Genomic DNA, 18872 nt, shown 5'->3' on the forward strand with positions numbered 1-18872 from the left:
TCATCTTGCAGCAAGTAACAAAGAAAACGGACGCTGCTAATGCGTGTCAAGAAGCGAAGAGGCTTGCAGCAAAGCTGGTGATGGTTTCCCTTGAGCCGTAATGTAGGTAGCTCACTAGCAGGAATGACGGCCAGATCAGTTGCCTCACCCTCCTTGGGTCATGTCACTTGTCATATTCCATAGTTTCAGACTCTTCTCTTTTTTCCCTCTTGTCAGATCACCAAAATCAAATCATGGGCTGCAAGTACCAGTACCGAAGGATGCCTGCTCTCCCTCCACTCCCTGGCAGGTCATTTGTCTGGGGGAGGCCCTGGGGACTGTGCGGGAAATGCAAAGCCCGCACCCTTTGGACCAGGTATTCCTCCCGCCTCAGCCGCAGCCAAGAACGACTTGCGAATGGGCCGTGTGCCGGCATGATGCACTGTAGCAGGGCCGGTACCCCGGCATACCCGCTGCAAGGACGGAGGCACCGTTGCGGGCTTGGTCTGGGCTGAGTGCGGCATACAGTGTTCGGACTGTTGTCTCTTGGCGGTGCTGTGGCTAGCAGCCTTTTTTTTTTTCCCTGATGAGAAGCAATGCAATGCAATTGTTTAAACGAAAACCGTTCAATGTCACCAAAAACAGTTGCGTGATACCTTGGATCTTGCCTGCCTTTGAAAGACATCGGAGACGTCGCCCCTGTATATCCGATTTCCCGGGTTCTTGGGTAATGCAGTCTCATATCTCTCGACCCGCGACATCTGCCGACTTTTGATCCTCTCCCTTGGGTCCGTCGAGTTTCGGCCTTGTGAAGATCACCTTCTCTTTGGGGGAGTTCAGTTCCTTGACAGATACCAACAACCCAGGGAGCATCTTTCAAAATGTGGGCTCTTTTTTTTTTTTGCGGACCGGTCTGAGCGGTGGTTTTTGTCTGAGAGGTTTTCCGTGTCTTTCTTTTACTCTGTCTGTCGGATGGGGGCCGTGTCGAGGTGACTCAGTTTCAGATTCGGGGCGCTCAGACGCTCGAGGCTCCGTCGAATAATCCTCGACGGGGGGCTGTCTGCCGTGGCATGTGAGCGATGTGGAAATCCGTGGGGAGATTGCTTTGTGCAATGACGGCGGTGCATCTTGGAGGAGGAAATGAGTTGATGGCATCGCATTGATCGAGTTGTCCATCTTGAGACCTAGTAAAAGCACTGTACGCACTGTGCCTCGCTTAGCTCAGCCAGTCCCCTCTTGGTGCCCTCAACTTCTAGCGGGGCTCTAGCACAGACGGAAACCCGCTAAAGGCTCCCTGGACTTGTCCAGGTTTTAGTGGCTGCATCCGTCCAATGGGGGCGCGTCATCAAAAGTGGGCTAGCGACCACCCCCGGCGACGATCCCTGCCTCTTTTGCCTCGTCACTCTCACCATTTGCTCGCCCCTCTCTCGCGCTTCTCTCTCTTTAACTCGAGCCGTCTCTTGGCTTTGCGTCTTTGCCTTGACGGCTTGTTCATTTGGATACGTGTTGAATGTATAATACCTCATAGAGACCGCTTGTGCTACTCATCAAACACTCTGCTCTGGACCTGTGCGACGTGGTCCTCTTTCTCCTGTTGAGGACTAGCGAAGCACTGACTTCCACCAGCCTGTGCCCTCCCATCCACTGTACCGTTCCTGGCCAGGTACAGTTACCTTAGTGGTACAGTGCGAACAAGACAAACGCACCCAGGCGCCTGGGGCAAGCCAGCGGCCAGCCAGCGCCCGCCCGTCCCTCCCCCAATCCATCCATATTATCCACACGGAATCGCCCAATGCCCCCCCGTTGATCTCAACCCCTTCAACCTCCACCAAAATCTCGCCGACCCGGAGCCTTTTGCTCTCGACTCCCTCTGGCCCTGGATTGACGTCTTCAACACCGACACCATGGCCATTGCCATGGGCTGGCAGAAACCCGACAATGTCGCGGGCTCGTCGGCGCCGGCCATCATGGTCGGCCTGTTTGTGGCCTCGGGCGGGTTGCTGTTCGGCTACGATACTGGGTAAGACCACCATTTTCTCGCGGGATGGCCTTTGGACATGGATGCATCACGGGACCACGATCATCACCACACGACGCGACACGGCATCGACGACGACGACGGTGACTGAGGAGGAATGAGGAGGATGCGCTTGGATGAAGGGACGACTGCTACGATTCTATTTTTCCGACGATGCGAGAGTGCGGCGGAGCCTGGTGTGACGACGATGACGACGCCTCCATCACCACATCCACCGCTGAAGGGATCACGAAGGGAAAAAAATGTTGAAAGAGTTGAGGATTGTCGAAACAACAGGGAGACATGTTGGATACAAGCGCCGACCGCATACGAACCGTTGTCGATCGATTTATTCTCCGAATTCGCCCTCGCCTCATCCATGCCAAAACCATCCCATCGCGTCACCTCACCCGTTTGAAGTCCAAGAGACTGACCACTCTTGTCCTACAGGGCCATAAACGGCATTCTTGCCATGACAGAGTTCAAACAGCAGTTCGGAAAACACACAAATTGTACAGACGATGACGGAAACATTGATATATGCACCAAAGACTCTTCCATCATCGTCGCCATCCTCAGCGCCGGAACCGCCCTGGGTGCTCTGATTGCTGCGCCCACAGGCGACTCCCTCGGACGCCGAAAGACTCTGATGGTTGCCGTTGGCATCTTCTGCCTCGGCTCCATCTTTCAGGTTTGCGCTCAGGATATTGATATGCTGCTGGCTGGAAGGTATGCGGTCGTTCCTCGGCTGCGAGAATTATATTGCTGACATATCAGATTTCTTGCCGGCGTCGGCGTAGGAGCCATCTCTGTCCTTGTTCCTTTGTATCAGTCCGAAATGGCTCCCAAATGGATACGAGGTACTCTCGTTTGCGCATATCAACTCTCCATCACTTGCGGCCTTCTTGCCGCTTCCATTGTCAACATTCTCACCTCACGTCTCAAAGACGCATCAGCTTACCGTATTCCCCTCGGCCTCCAAATCGTACCCGCTGTCATCCTCACCGTCGGCCTATTACTATTACCAGAGACCCCACGCTTCCTAGTCAAGAAGGGTCTCATCGATGCCGCTGGTCTTTCACTCAGTCGACTTCGACGACTTGACATTACCCATCCAGCACTGGTTGACGAACTCCAGGAAATCGTTGCCAACCACCAATACGAGCTGACATTAGGCCCTGACACCTATAAGGATATCTTTGTTGGATCGCCACATCTTGGACGACGCACTCTTACCGGCTGTGGCCTGCAGATGCTACAGCAGCTCACTGGCATCAACTTTATTATGTATTACAGCACCACCTTCTTTGGCGGTGCTGGTGTCGAAAGCCCGTACACCAAGTCACTAATCATCAACATTATCAACGTCGTATCGACTATCCCAGGCCTATTAGTCATTGAGCACTGGGGTCGGCGGAAACTTTTGATGATCGGGGCCATCGGTATGGCTGCTTGCCAACTCCTCATGGCCTCTTTCAATACCGCCACAGGGCCCAACTTTGAAAAGGCATCACAGACCATCCTGGTTACCTTTTGCGCCGTCAACATCGCCTTCTTCGCCGCGTCCTGGGGTCCAGTCGTCTGGGTCGTCACCTCCGAGATATACCCCCTCAAAGTACGAGCCAAGGCCATGTCTGTATCGACAGCTTCGAACTGGATTCTCAACTTCGGCATTGCGTATAGCGCTCCTTTCATGGTTGGCACTGGCCCAGGCAACGCCGCCTTTGGCCCCAAGATCTTTTTCATTTGGGGCGCCTTTTGCATCATCGCCGTCTTCTTTGTGTGGTGCATGGTATACGAGACGAGCAAAATCAGCCTGGAACAGATCGACGAAATGTATGAGCGGGTTAATCACGCGTGGAACAGCAAGTCGTTCGAGCCAAGCTGGAGCTTCCAGCAGATGCTCAACGACGGCTGGTCTCCAAGCGCTCAACCGCCCGCTGATCACGAACTACAAGTGACGACGACCGCCTCGAGCGCGGACACAACGCTCGGCGACGGTGACACATCTTCAATAACGGTGAACAACAACACCAACACATCACGCAACGACGACGGGCAGAACAAGGGACCGCCGGCCATGGCCATGGCCAACGTCGACTTTAGCTACTAGGCTTACTCAGTGTGTGTCGGTCGGAGTTGTTTGTCTGGTTATATTACGTGTCTTTCGTCCTCTCAACGTCACATAGGGAATCAGCGATGGAGTTCGACGAGGTGGAGTTATGCGGGGTTCACGTGTCTTTTATGTGTCTGCCTACTTGTTTCTTTTTGTCATTTGTGTCTTTTTTCAACTTATGGGATTTATATCACCCCCAGCTGGGGTTCAGGGTCAGTCAAGGAACATGGGAACTTGGGCAAAGGGGGTTGGATACCAAACTCGCCTATTCGGCTTTCGGGTTACTATCGTTTTTTAGGGGTTATGCCGTCGATGAATGGGATGGGAGCCCGGATACCCTGTGGGCAGCGACTAATTGTCGAGAGAAGCGCGGGGAGGTGACGGCGCATGGCCACGGACTCTTGGGTTACAGACAAGACAGTGGATTATTCGGTCTGATTACCTGTCAAAATACAAGCGATTGCATAGTGAATGTGATGTGTCAAGTGAAGGTGGGAGGTGCTGTGATGTTTCTTTGTTGTTGGTCACTGGGCATGAGGCCTGACTCTTGTCTGTGAAGCATTAGACTCATGTATGGCCGCACGCTGCAGGACATGAGGGTCACTCAAAAGGGTTTATTGACCTGTTGAGTCACTAAAGGAGGCCATCTCATGAGGTTTTTGATCTATCATCACTGCCATCGTCATGACTCTGTGAAGAAGAGCCCTTTGCAGTTCAACTATAAAGATGGGTTCTTTTCTTCTTTGTGATGCTGGAGAGGCTTTAACTTTATACAGCATCCAGATCCTTCTGCAAAAGAGGCCAGCATCGCCCCTTTCATAACGGTTTTGTTATCAGGGTACCGGCCCGCGTAGACACCAAAGTCTCTTACTTATTCCCCCTTTTATTCCCTTGTCTTTAGTTTTGGATCTTACTGAATCAATATCACGACGACAGCTAGATATCGAGAATAGTCGCCCGTCATGAACCACCGCGACGGCGACGCTTTTGATCGTGTCCACCCGGACTTTGTCGATCTCATGTTCCGAGTCGGTATCGACCCGCCTATAAACCCCCCCTCTGAGGACGCCATGGCTCGAAGTATATATCTGGCTATTCAAATGGCGAATGAGTTTGAGCAGGCTGAGTTGGTATCGAGGATTATCCCCGAGGAGGAGTTAGCAGCTGAGCGACTTGCAGAGGGAGACTTTCGCAATCTCGATCACCGGATTACGCTCGATGAGGCAGAGAGACTGGCAGCGCTTCGGGCGACACCTGAACCTGACAGACAGGTTGAGCGACGGGGTGGTAACCTTGGAGAGTGCATCATCTGCGGTGAAGGGGGACATGTCAGAGCCCCTTGTAACTGCGTATACTGCTACCCTTGTCTCCGCGAGTTGATTCGACGAGGTCTCACTGGTCTTACCGAGTTTCCTCCAAGATGCTGTGTGCATTTTAGAGAGGAAACAATCCGACTTGCGCAGCGTCCAGCCCTTGTACACTTGTTCCGGCAACTGCAGGAGGAGAGCGAAGTCCCCCTGCCAGACCGATTATACTGCCACGACCCTCACTGCGCAGCATTTATTCCCCTGGACTGTGACGGGGAGTGTCTTATATGCGAGCAGTTGACTTGCCAGCGGTGCGGAGGGCGAGATCATGGTAGACGGAGATGTGATGAGGGGGAGATTCTGGAGGATGTGTGGGAGATGATGGATCGGAGACGTATCGTCAACTGTCCTGGTTGCGGGATCATGGTTCAGCTGGCTGAAGCCTGCAACCACATAACGCAAGTATTTTCCCCTGCGTACGCCTTGGTCTTGTTTCGCTAACTGAGAGTAGGTGTGTTACCTGCCGAGCAGAGTTCTGTCTCATTTGTGGTGAGCGTTGGAAGACGTGCGACTGCGAACTATACGGAGGACATAACCACATGGTGCCGATGCGAAGTCGGCCTGGTCGAAAGCCGGACCGGTATCGTCGAGCTCCACGAAATGTGGAAGCCGTTGAGCCTGGCCTAAGGATTCCCCAGTTGCGGCCTCGACATGGAGAGGAGGATCGTGGCCCGAGAGTTACGGAGGTGAGAAGGCAGACGAGACGTCTGCAGAGACTTCCCATGCGAGGATATGAGCGTCGGGGGAGAGATGGTGAGGACGCGGGTCCTGCCTATGGACATCACCGTCGACATCATGGGCGTCGAGAAGAAGAGGAGGCTGGTCCTGCTTTTAGACCGCACCGTGGACACCGAGAAAGAGAGCAGGAAGCGGGTCCTGCTCATAGAGAACTTCGTCAACACCGAGCTCGAGAGGACGAAGAGGCTGGTCCTGCTCATAGACCTCATCATCGCCGACATCGAGAGAGAGACGACGAGGAAGCGGGTCCTCCCTATGAACGGCATCACCAACATCGAGAAAGAGAGGAAAATCAGGCAGGTCCTTTTTATAGGCAGAACCTTTGGCAGGACCGTTGGGCTCAGGTGTATGAAAGACCTCAGCCAGAGCTGGCCGAGCCTGAGCCGATGCCTGACCTGGACCTACCGCCCCCGGCTCTGGATGCACCAGAGCAGCACCCACAAGAAGAACGGATCGTGAGACTCCGCGATGTGGTCAATTTTGACGAATTGCCTCCGCCTGACCACGGCCATGTATATGCGAGGATGGAGGACGTTGCTGACCTCTTACACGAGGCGTACATACCGGAAGGGCAGCATCTTCATGTGCCGAGGGAGCGCCAACGGTGGGATATTTTTAGGAACAGGGAAGATGTAGGTCCTCTTGTGGATTTTGCACAGCATCAAGCGTATCCCTTCTGGGACTGGAGATTTGCTCAGGCTGAGGCGTTGGGCCGCGCGGAGAGGATACAACAGTGGGCGCGGACCTTGCCTGGGTATGGAACGCCCTACTACCGCGGCCCTCGAGTCACAGTTGGCAATCTCTACCTAGAAAGACTGTGGGGTAATAGGTAAGCTGATCATTTGTATATAGCCACGACCGCACTGGGAGGCCTTCGTCCTGCGCAACAACCGCCTCTTGGAGATTGCGATTCATGGGGTGAGAGATGCAAGGAGGTTGCCCCAGCCGAACGATGAGGCTGTGAGGGCTGCGCAGGAGGCTTTGGAGTGGAGGCAGAATAGGTGGCTTTTGGTTGGTGAGAGGCTTTGGGGTATCAGACGGAGGATTGCGCAATGAGTTGATGCCCTATGTGTTGTTTGTTGGAGGTGGACTTGGAGAGGGATGGGCTTGTTGATGCCCTTGATGGTAGTAGTCACGCGAGAAGTAGGAGGTGAACTCTCTACGAAGTTATGAACAAAAGAAAACGATATTAAGGATAACCAGAGCCTATGTATTTTGTGTTATGTTGATTGATCTAGAAAGAATAGCGACTTTAAGACTTAACCTCAAGGGAATGAACTCCCGACATATTCCCTCAAACACTTGACTAGCCCATGACGTGAATAGTGCAGACCCCCTTTACGCCAGCGTAAGGGTTAATCTCGAGCCCAGTACATCCCTCGCTGGCAGGAAGAAAGATGCCCTCCCTCTGGTCGAACCTGGTGACGCGCTCCTTGAGGCCGCGTGTGAAGGTGCGCTTGCTCCGGGCACCCTCGCAGTAGATGATGTGGGCGGTTGTGAAGAGGGGGCAGTCGGCGTGGCGACAGCTGTAGATGGTGACTTAACACATTGTGATTGTTTGTTAGTAATTGTTGTGGGTGATTTACCTGGGATATGATGAGATGAGGATATGGGTTGCTATATAATTACATGGTTTGAACAAAAGTCTTTGATCTTTGGTATGTTTTGTTCAGAGTGTGGATGAAGACAAAGGAGGGCAATGTATAAATACACAGAACACAATGACGTATTGTATATGAAGAGGTGGGAATGCTGTAAATGGACAAAGAAGCATTGTTTAGAACATAATTTCAATGATTAATCTACCCTTCTGGTGATTCTGGAGTGGCTGTCTCCGTGGTACGCTGCCTACGGAGTTAGCTTCATCAACAACTCGCGACATTGAAGCAGTTGCGGACCGTTGACCACCACCATGTACGAATTGATCAGTGAACCATTGCAGTGTAGATATGTTACCCATAGTTTATTCCTCTAAAGGGCTCCTTATTCGAGCACCTCGGATACATCCAAAAGCAAGCGATAGTCTATTTTCACACAGGTACTCATCCACTACTTGGACGCCTTACCCAGGCTCTTCTTAATCTCTGCCACCACAGCCTCCGTAACCTCCTTGGTAGTCGACTTTCCACCAAGATCCTGTGTGACGACTCCCGAGGCGCACACCGTCTCGACAACCTCCATCAACTTGGTAGACGCCTCCTCCTCGCCGAGCCAGGCCAGCATCTCGGCGGCCGTCCAGAAGGTTGCTACGGGGTTGGCGACGCCCTTACCAGTAATGTCAAAGGCGGAGCCGTGGATGGGCTCGAACATGGAGGGGTTTTGACGGGTTGGGTCGAGGTTGCTGGTTGGGGCGATGCCGATTGAGCCAGCGAGGGCGGCGGCCAGATCTGAGAGGATATCGGCGTGCTGGATGCTGTCAGTTCCGTATGTGAGAATGCATCATAGGGATGTGCTTACCAGGTTGGATGCTACAATTGTATCCAAGCTCTCGGGCTTCAACACCATCCTCGTCGTCATGGCATCCACCAGCATCTTGTCCACTGTGACATCAGGAAACTCCTTTCCGACATCAGCAGCAACCTCATCCCACAGAACCATACCATTCCTCTGAGCATTGCTCTTAGTGACAACAGTCAAAAGCTTGCGAGGTCTCTTCTGCGCCGTCTCAAAGGCGAAGCGCATCAGTCTCGACACGCCGTGTCGGGTAAAGATGGCGACTTCAGTGGCAGTCTCCCAGGGCTGACCGCGGTGAGAGCGGCCACCTTGGCCGGCGTACTCGCCTTCGCTGTTCTCGCGGATGATGACCCAGTCGAGATCACCCGTCTTGCAGTTGCGCAGAGGGGACTGGGTGCCCTTGAGGACTCGCGTTGGTCGCACGTTGGCGTACTGCTGGAAGGGCTGGCAAATGGCGAGACGGAGACCCCAAAGAGAGATGTGATCAGGAACATCTGAGACATGTAAGCTTAGTTCATGTGAAGAAGTGATGTAAACTTACCAGGCGCTCCTACGGCACCAAAGAGAATGGCGTCATGGTTCTTGAGTTGCTCCAGACCACCATCTGGGATATACTTCCCCGTCTTCTTGTAAGTGTCGGAGCTCCAATCGTAGTGAGTAAAGTTGAGCTCAAAAGTCTGAAGAGCATCGGCAAGGGCGTTCAATGCCTCAATGCCAGCCTCGATGACCTCGGGGCCGATGCCATCAGCGGGGATGGAGGCGATGCTGTAAGCCTTTTTGGCGGCGACGGCGCTGGGAGACATGATGTGTTACTCTGACTGGATTGATCTGAGATGATGATAAAGCAAGGCACTTTGAAGCTTCAAGATGATCTCTTTTGTAGCTGCATCTCTTCTCCGAGCGCGGACTTGTATCGGTCGATTCATGCTGCGCATCAGTTGGTTGTGGAGGAGGTGCTGCATCAAGTGGAGCGGACCATCAAGGACCCGCGGACAAAGAAATGTCCGCATGAATATTTCCCCACGACTCATGAGCAATAAACCTTGCTTACCGGTATTTTATCCCATGATGCGGGGAAAGATCTGAGATGTGAGCCAAAAAGTTGGAGGAGTGAGGCACTTGTTCACAACCTCGGTAGTAGACAAGATAACGCAGTGACTCAACTCTGTTTTGACATCAGTGCTTCACATTACAAGTCTGTAGCATTTTGACCAGCTGACTTCCAAAGACTGCAACTCACAACTCTTGACTCAACCTTCGCAAACATGATTGACGCCAAAGCAATCGAGACTGTCCTCGCCATCTTCCTCCCCCTGATCCACGCACACCGGCAAAAGACCCCAAAGCCGTTCGTCCTGGGCCTGTCTGGTCTGCAGGGGAGTGGCAAGTCGACATGGGCTGGGGCTCTCTCCCAGGCCCTGACCACTCAGCACAACCTCAAGACCAGGATCGTATCACTGGATGATCTCTACCTCGACCATGCCGAGCTCGTGGCTATCCGAGAGGCGAACCCGCATAATGGGCTTCTTCAGAGTCGAGGACAACCTGGGACTCACGATGAGATCTTGGCCAAGGAATTCTTTACCAAGCTTGGGGACTTTAACACTAATAATGGAGGCTCTGTTGCTTGGCCTGCATATGACAAGAGTCTTCATAGTGGCCAGGGAGGGAGGGTTCCTGTGGAGCAGTGGGAGAGAGTACCCCTGGACCAAGGCCTCGACGTTCTCATCTTCGAAGGCTGGTGTCTCGGCTTCAAGCCCCTAACCAAAGAAGAAACAACCCAAAAATGGGAGCAAGCCAAGGCATCTCCCGACTCTTCACTCACCAACACGCTCGCGGACCACGACCTCTCCCACCTCCTCCTTATCAACGAAAACCTCTCAAGATACTGCGACTCCTTCACCGGACCACAGCACTTTGACGGGTTTCTGCACCTGAGCACGGATAAACTTGTTCATGTTTACGAGTGGAGGCTGGATCAGGAGAAGGCGCTGAGGAGGCACAAGACTGGCATGACGGATGAGCAGGTGACGCAGTTTGTGCGGGGTTACATGCCGGCTTATGAGCTGTTCCTTGAGCGTTTGCAGGGTGAGAGTTTCTTTGGGGATGGGGAGAAGAAGCATGTGCAGGTTGTTTTGAATAGAGATAGGGATGTGGTTGAGGTGAAGGAGGTGAAGTAGACTCTGCCACTATTCCCAACAATGGGCGATACATAGATACTATAGTACACACAAGATGCCTGACTCCTCTCAAATAATAATTCAGTAGACCCGAATAAACTCTTCTAATCTCAATAAAGTCCTCATCGCCTGCTCCCCCAGCCTCCAGACCGAGACCTTTGTAACCCCGCAAACTAACGACACCAAAAAGATCGACGCCCTTCCCATTACCACCCTCCTCTCCGCGGCCATCCCCGCATCGTTTTCCGCTCCAAATAAGCGGCCAATTCAATGTCCGCCGCTAGCAAAGAAAAAAAAAAGGTTCAGACCACGAGGGCCTAGGCTTCGGTCTAAGGGCGGTGATCTGGGGGAAGGAAAACCTGGGGCCCCAAGGGGATGGTTTTAGAGCAGGGGGGGTTGGATCTCTTTGATATAAGACGCCGGTCTTGGCCACGATGGAAAAGTTGATCAGACAGCAGGCTTCTTCACTTTACAAAACCTCTTATTCAACTTCAACTCATCTCTTTTCATCATGACGGCTGATTCAAAGCGTGAGAGCATCGAGCGCAAGCCTGAAGATAACTTTGTCGAGATGTCTCCCGTCGAGAAAGGCGGTGTTCTTGGTGACGCAGAGGCTGATTACTCTGGTGCTGTCAAGAAGACTGATCCTGCAGAGATTCGTCTCGTTAGGAAGCTTGACTATCGCATCATGCCTACTCTGTGGGCCATGTACTTTCTCAACTACGTGAGTTTGATGCTCGAGATGGTTGTTAATTCTGCTGACGGAAGGGTGCAGTTGGATCGCAATGCCATAGCTCAGGCAAGGTTGAACGGATTGGAGGATGATCTTGGCCTCAGGGGAACTCAGTACAACACGTGTATCTCCATCCTGTTCGTCGGGTAAGTCAGCACAACCAACCCCCTCTCTTCCTCTACTAACTTCCAATAGCTACCTGCTCATGCAAATCCCCTCCAACATGTTAATCTCGTCGAAACGCGTCCGACCCTCCATCTACATGTCCATCTGCATGATGGGCTGGGCCATCGTATCCGCCTGCACCGCCCTCGCAAAGAACTACACCGGCCTCGTGCTCCTCCGATTCTTCCTCGGCGTCGCAGAAGCCCCCTTCTATCCTGGTGCTCTGTATCTTCTCTCAATCTTTTACACTCGAAAGGAGATTGCCACGAGACTATCGATTCTATACTCGGGAAATATCTTTGCTACTTCTTTCTCTGGTCTTATTGCCGCTGCTACTTTTAGCACTATCGACGGGCACCATGGACTCAAGGGATGGCAGTGGCTTTTCATTATCGAGGGCGTTTTGACCTTTGCGGTTGGCATCATCGGTATTTTTACCCTCGCTGATAGTCCTCTGACTACACGATGGTTGAAGCCCGAGGAGCGACAGCTTGCTCATGATAGAATGGTTCGCGATACTGTTGGATTCGAAGAGAGCAAGGGAGCTCGAGCCGGCTTCTCCCAGGCCATCCGAGATCCTCGTCTGTGGCTGTTCTGCTTCATCCAGAACATGCATCTTTCTGCTTGTTCGTTCAACAACTTCTTCCCCACCGTCGTTGGATCTCTTGGTTTCAACAGCACCATCACTCTGGTTCTTACTTGCCCTCCGTACCTCGTTTCCGGTTTCTTCGGTTACTTGGCTGGTCTCTCTTCTGGAAGATACAATGAGCGAACCTGGCACATCACGGTTTGCATGGGCATCGCTCTTGTTGGTTACATCATCTCCTGCGCAACCCTCAACACCCCAGCCCGCTACATCGCCTGCTTCCTGTTCGCCAGCGGCGCGTACGCCGTCAACTCCATGATCCTAGGATGGGTATCCGCAACTCTCGGTTCAACTCCAGAGAAAAAGTCCGTGAGCTTGTCCATCGTCAACGTCATCGCGAACGCTTCCTACATCTACACGGCGTACCTTTACCCCAAGAGCGACGGCCCTCGTTATCTTACTGGTATGGCGAGCAACGCTGCTTTTGCAGTCATGTGCATTGCTTCGACTTGGGTCATGAGGACTTGGCTTGTTCGCACCAACAAGAAGCTTGATCGGGATGGTAACGTGGACGCAACAAGGTATGCCTATTAAGGATGAAGGGAAGAGCTGAAGTTAGGAAATTTGATAGCTTGGATGGTTTACTTCGGTTTGTAAGAGTTATGAATAGTTAGTCGCAAGTTTTGGGTGAAGAAAGCTGGTGGGTTTGTGAATATTACGCTCCTCTAGCGGCAAAGTAATCAGTCAGAAGTATAAAATGAAAATCCTCTTCTGACCTGAAACTCTGGGCGAGAGATGCCTGGTTTCGTGCTCCTCGTTGAATCATTTGCCGCCTGAGCTATAACCTGCCAAGAAGTGATTTATAGTTCTTGGTTATCTTGCCAAGATACTTGGCAAAGTCCACAAGGTTTGTTACTCCCAGTGTTGATCCTGTCGAAACCTTGTTCATTCGCGGTGACGCCGAGAGTTACTGCTGGTAGGACGATAAACCTGAGCTACTTTTTTACCTACTCGGTTTCGTAGGCACAGCTATGCAAGCTATACCTCTTGGTACGGAAACTAATTTACACATTACGATAGTTACTAGAGTACACCCTTGAACTTCCATGACTACCTCAGATAGTTCCAAGTTGGATCAATCGACGCATCAAACTCGGCAGCCACAAGGAACGGATTATCAATGGCGCTGAAAGAACTCGCAAACAGCTGGTCATACCACATGATTGACTCCTGGCCTTCGACTGGCACCGTGTCCAGATTGGAGTCGGCTTGACCTAGAGAGGCCGCGAAAGAGGGTCCATCGTGGCCATTATTCATACGTGAAACACCTGGTGCACCTAGTTGCGAGTCGGACCCATTTTGCGCGTTGACATGCGCCAAGTGATGTGGCTGTGGGTGCCTCTGTTGCCAAGGCATGTGTCCCTGCAAAGGAGCTCCGGACGAACCTGCGGGATAATGCTGTGATGCGGTATCAAGGTTTGCCTCATGTTCCGGTAGTGTAGACAAGTCTCTTGATACGTTGCCACTGGGGTCGTTGGACCTACCAGTCGCTGATTGTTCCCACCCTGTGACTGTTTCTCTTCGTCTCGTACGCGCAAAAGTGTTTTCGTCCTGTTGTCGAGCCGCAAGTGTTCGAGAGTGCGAGGTGACAGAGTCATCGGTAGGAGATTCGAGAGGTGGAACTCGAGCTTGGGAAAGTTCTTGTACTGCAGAGATGAGTTCATCAATGGCACCGAGACAATACTCTGGCCATGATGTGTCTCTTGCCGCTAGATGGCTGAGAATGCCTTTTCCAGCCACGACATGTCTGCAGATGCAAGTCAACATAGTAATAACAAGAACGAGGATAAGGTCCACTACCTCATTGCGCTGTCTAACGGAACCTGGTTCTCAAATGCCGCATGTATGAGAACAAAGGCACTGATCCACACAGCCCAGGTGAACGAGGGCCAGAGAAGCGGAGTTTGTAGTCTCCGGCCGGTCGAGTCTGTTGCTAGGCGATTGCGGTTTCCGTGCTTCTTCAAGAGTATGAAGATAGATTTGGCTGCAGAGATGCATGCTTGAAAGGCAGAGGAGTAAGATGAAGATGGATATTCTGATGCCAGACCTGGCCGGTTCAGACAGATTGCCGCCTCATGCTTTAGGATGAGGAGCATCAGCTTGTGGGTTGAAGAGATGGCTGGCGAGGCCTCTCCCACATCCGAGGCATGATCGGCTATCTCATCCTCTTCCACAGCATCTTGTATCTCGTTGGACCACTTTGCAAGCTCAGTTTGCACAAACGCCGTTCGATCTGCCGTTTCTTGCCGCTGCATAATGGATTTGTTACGGAGTTCAAGAATAAGGCCCCGTATTCGTGCGTGTTTGGCAACAAATGTGAGCAATTGCAGCTTTCCTGCATCTTCAGTTGAACCTGTCGTAGGATGTCGTTCCTCGCCTGGGTAGCAGACGTCCAGGTCATCATCCTGGATATCAAGAGGTAATCCGAGGGACTGGCAAAGAAGTCTTTCAAGACTGTATATGCACCAGAAAACGCGGCGCCGAACAGAAGCTTCCTCGGCGGTGAAGAAGGGAAACCTTATCGGACAGCGATGAAGGCCCATGTGAAAAGCCATGCGAACGATCAGCCCCCCTAGGCGAGAGGCGGCATTGAGACAGAGCATGGAAGTGAGAAATAGTTGAATGGCCAAAGCTGCTTGGGTCGAGCGGATTGACGCTGGCTGACTTAAGGCAAACTGTGAGCTTGCCACTGCATCGTCGACGCTTTCAAAGACGAGCTGCTTTGGAATCGGCTTATGGACCGGGGCGCCTTGGCGGCTATCGGCCAAGGATATGGAGAGAACAGACTTGAGAATGACCTGACCCATGGAGTTTATTGATGAGATTCCACTCTTCGAGGCCTCTTCGAACAGTCGAAGAATCTCCGGGCCGTGGAGAAAGGGAAGAACTGGGTGCCATGATTCGAAATAGCTCTTTGACCATTCAACAAAGTCCTCAAAACATGGTGAAGCGTTCTCGGGGTTCGCAGAGACTTCGTTGCTCTTCCACAGAACTTGCTCGCGATGTCTTCTTGCCGAAGATGCTTGTCGAAGCTGGTCGTCTTCGCCGGGAATAAGAGTGGTGATCACCGATGAGTCGTTCATCCTGGACGCAGATCTCCTGGCAAGTCTCAGGTGCACCGCGCGAATGTAGTGTATGCCGCTTCCACTACCGACGAAGCGAGCAGCGTCGTGCTCTCCCGTATCTCGCATCAATCCATGTTCGCGGGCTAGCTGTGATTCTGAGGCAGATCGCTTTCGTTTCCGTGGCTCGATGGGATATCCTGGGGTTGAGCAAGAGGCTGTCTCGGAGGTGTTGTGAGGTGACTGCTGGGAAGCCATTGCCCCAGGTCAAGACGGATCCATTCCGAATCCTTGAATTAATCGCTTCCAACTTCCAAGTATGAAGAGAGATGTAACAAGTGAGGTTGAACAAGGTTCAAGGTTGTGAGAGGCCAAAGTGCTAGCGCTTCGTCGGACAAAGAAACCTCCGAGGCGGGGTCAAGAAGGTGCTTCGTTGTGGGGTCACCTCCGTCAACTAAACCACCACTCACCATAGAATCCGGATAAAGAGCATCACCTATTGCGCGATTGCATATGACCGATAGTGACGCTACGGGTGGAGAGGCTGAGAGGCCACTGAATCCCATTGCCTGTGGCCACTGTCGGCAGAGGAAGCGCAAGGTGAGATCCAACACCCAACACCTCGACCTCAACTCTGCTAACGATGATTATCCCAGTGTGACCGACAACTGTAAGTGCTGTTACTCTAGCATTGGGCACTGTTGCTAACACTGTGAATCATCCTAGACCACACTGCCTACAATGTAGTCATGATCCCTCCAACTGTCACTACCCTGAACAAAACAAGAGGTACAACTCAACCGCAAGTGAGAGCTGGCAAGGCTAATTACACTCAATAGAGGCATTCCTATTGGATTCATCACCCGGCTAGAAGCTCGTCTTGCCGAGACGGAAGAGGCCCTCTTTCAAGTTCTCCAGTCACTTGAAAACAACCCAGAAAATGCCCAGCTTTCTCTCAAACCCCCCTCACAGCGGAAAGCTGACCGGATAAGAGAGTGGGATACTTTGCCGCTCAAGTCCCTGGATGATATCAAGACCTGGTTTCAGAGCAAGTCAGAGCCCGGCAACTCCATGGCAGCACCGTTGAGAGTTGCCCAGACGGAACTCAGCTTGCCCATACAGAGAACGGTAGCTACCCCTGAGCTCTCGGCATCCATCACAGATCCTCAAAGCTCTGAAAGGGCGACGTCGCCTTTACAGGACATGGGCAGCGAGAGTCTGTTGGATACCACCTGGGAAGGTTCATCCGATACCACCATGAGCAAGGCGAAGAGCCTCGAGCAGAGACGCCCCAACATATACTTTTAGTTTTCAAATTCACCGTGTCTGAAGAGCTATCTTGAGATTTTTAAAACAGTCTAATACGCAATGCGAATATCGACTTGCACTGCTTCCTTTCTCGCCTATGATCCTAAGTAGTCGCTGCTTTAACCTAAGCCGGTAGTGAGCTCGGGTAAGCTAATAAAGAAATATAGGCTAGTAGTTCTAGTTTCGGCCCCTGGTAATAAATAAAAATAAAATAACCCTATAATAAATAACCTCATAGATATTAGCTTATTTATTATATATAGCTTACTTAACCCTTACTTTAATAAAATTAGAAATAAATATATAATATCTTATTATTAGTTACTAATATATCCCCCTAGTTAAGATTATCTTAAAGTTTATATTAATTTTATAATAAGTCTATATTATACTAACTAAGTAAGAAACCTCTAATACTAGACCTATATAATTATTTATTTAAGATATTAAATTAATAAATAATAAATCTAATAAAATATATAAATAGCTTTTTTACTACCCCTATAGTATTATAGCTATAATATATGCTAGGCGGGGAAACCTAGTAGAATTACTTAACTAAGTAAGGGACTAAAGGGACTAAACTTTATTCTTATTAGTCCTAGGACTAAATATAAAATTAATTAGTCTTACCTTAGACTAAAGCTTAGTAATATTAGTCCTAAGGCTAGCTTAAAGTATATAAAATATATTTATTAAAACTCTTTTATATATTAGCTATTTTAGCTATTAATATAATTTAGTTATATTTAATACCTTTAAGTATATTACTAGATATAACTTACCCCCTTATTTAAAATAATACTAATAACCTCTTATTAATATAAATTTAATATAATTAATTTATCCCTTAAGAAAGATATAATTATTATATATTAATAGCTTTTATTTAGAGAATTACTTATATTACCTTAAATAATATTAAATATAATAGCTACTTAGGCTATTTTTATTAATAATTATTAATAAGTTTTACTTATTAATTATTTACTTATATTTATTATACTTATTTTAATTAACTAAGATAAGGATATAAATAATATAAATAATTTTAAAAATAAGGAAATTAAGTAGCTTTATGCCTAAATTATTATTATAAGTACTAAGATAAATAAACTCTATAAACTTATTAAAAAAGTAAATAAATCTTAATATATTTAGAATATATAATACCTAAATAATATTTAAAATATTAATAATATAGCTATTATTACTATAAGGGGAAAAAATATAAGAAAAATCCTAAAGCTAAACCTAGTAGAAATATTTAATAAAATTATATATAAGCTATTAATTTTTCTTATATAGCTATAGGCTTTTATAACTTATTATTTAACTTAGTTTATTTTAGCTTTTAATAAAATCTAATATATTATAAAAAGGCTTAAAAACAAATATACTTAATAAGTAAGTATCTTAAATAAATAAATATCTTAAAATTCCTAACCTCTAAGATTTAAATTATAATAAAAATATAATAAACTATTTAATTAATTAAAATTATTTATTATACTCTTACTTAGCTATCTTAATTATTACTTAATAGGCCCTTATATTATAACTAGGCTTATTATATATATTATAGCGCTAAACCCCTAGTTATATTAGCCCTTTTACCCTTTTATATATTTATTTTTTATTATTATCTCTATATTCCCTCCTCTTTTTAGCTTACCCTTAAGTTCTTAAGTAAAATCTCTATCTCTTTTTATTATAATAAAATATAAATTATACCTAATCCTTATAAGGGCTTAAAAATTAAGATTATACCTAATTTATATTTTATTATAAGAAGCCTACTTTATCTTATTTCTAGCCCTTAAGGCTACTAAAATTAATTAATTAATTAAAATTATTTATTATACTCTTCCTTAGATATCTTAATTATTACTTAATAGGTCCTTATATTATACCTAGGCTTATTATAGATATAATAATACTAAATACCTAGTTATATTAACCTCCCTGTTAGGCCCCTGTGGCTTATAGCCCTATAGGGCCTGATTACGCTGTGATCCGTTAACTAAGACGGGCGCGGCGGACCTTTTGGCCTATTTGGCCTAGAGGTATAGGCTATCAGGGCCTATATTCTCTTTTGCGTAACATT

The 18872-nt window shown here is 49.0% G+C and overlaps 6 protein-coding genes and 1 pseudogene across 7 annotated transcripts, besides 1 other annotated feature; 5 read left to right on the forward strand and 2 right to left on the reverse strand.

Annotated features, from left to right (window-relative positions):
• Nucleotides 1-1883: 1883 nt before the first annotated feature.
• Nucleotides 1884-4109, forward strand: NCS57_00171800 (uncharacterized protein; the record flags this gene model as incomplete). Its single annotated transcript, XM_053051773.1, has 3 exons — nt 1884-1999; nt 2447-2725; nt 2774-4109. The coding sequence occupies 3 exons, from the start codon at nt 1884-1886 to the stop codon at nt 4107-4109; spliced, it is 1731 nt and encodes a 576-aa protein (XP_052920288.1).
• A 965-nt stretch (nt 4110-5074) lies between these two features.
• NCS57_00171900 (uncharacterized protein) lies at nt 5075-6676 on the forward strand (the record flags this gene model as incomplete). Its single annotated transcript, XM_053051774.1, has 3 exons — nt 5075-5877; nt 5931-6165; nt 6209-6676. The coding sequence occupies 3 exons, from the start codon at nt 5075-5077 to the stop codon at nt 6674-6676; spliced, it is 1506 nt and encodes a 501-aa protein (XP_052920289.1).
• A 1590-nt stretch (nt 6677-8266) lies between these two features.
• Nucleotides 8267-9474, reverse strand: NCS57_00172000 (D-malate dehydrogenase; the record flags this gene model as incomplete). Its single annotated transcript, XM_053051775.1, has 3 exons — nt 8267-8623; nt 8675-9165; nt 9213-9474. The coding sequence occupies 3 exons, from the start codon at nt 9472-9474 to the stop codon at nt 8267-8269; spliced, it is 1110 nt and encodes a 369-aa protein (XP_052920290.1).
• Nucleotides 9475-9936: 462 nt separating this feature from the next.
• NCS57_00172100 (uncharacterized protein) lies at nt 9937-10851 on the forward strand (the record flags this gene model as incomplete). The annotated part of the gene is made up of 1 exon (XM_053051776.1): nt 9937-10851. One exon carries the CDS (start codon nt 9937-9939, stop codon nt 10849-10851), a length of 915 nt encoding a protein of 304 aa, XP_052920291.1.
• Nucleotides 10852-11269: 418 nt separating this feature from the next.
• Nucleotides 11270-12929, forward strand: NCS57_00172200 (annotated as a pseudogene). The gene is made up of 3 exons: nt 11270-11575; nt 11627-11730; nt 11780-12929.
• Nucleotides 11270-12929: a sequence feature.
• A 516-nt stretch (nt 12930-13445) lies between these two features.
• NCS57_00172300 (Fungal-trans domain-containing protein) lies at nt 13446-15715 on the reverse strand (the record flags this gene model as incomplete). Its single annotated transcript, XM_053051777.1, has 2 exons — nt 13446-14142; nt 14196-15715. The coding sequence occupies 2 exons, from the start codon at nt 15713-15715 to the stop codon at nt 13446-13448; spliced, it is 2217 nt and encodes a 738-aa protein (XP_052920292.1).
• Nucleotides 15716-15970: 255 nt separating this feature from the next.
• NCS57_00172400 (Zn(2)-C6 fungal-type domain-containing protein) lies at nt 15971-16765 on the forward strand (the record flags this gene model as incomplete). Its single annotated transcript, XM_053051778.1, has 4 exons — nt 15971-16057; nt 16114-16127; nt 16184-16246; nt 16297-16765. The coding sequence occupies 4 exons, from the start codon at nt 15971-15973 to the stop codon at nt 16763-16765; spliced, it is 633 nt and encodes a 210-aa protein (XP_052920293.1).
• Between the last annotated feature and the right edge of the window lie 2107 nt (nt 16766-18872).

Source organism: Fusarium keratoplasticum, chromosome 1 (assembly GCF_025433545.1).
Source record: "Fusarium keratoplasticum isolate Fu6.1 chromosome 1, whole genome shotgun sequence".
NCBI classification, from domain to species: domain Eukaryota; kingdom Fungi; phylum Ascomycota; class Sordariomycetes; order Hypocreales; family Nectriaceae; genus Fusarium; species Fusarium keratoplasticum.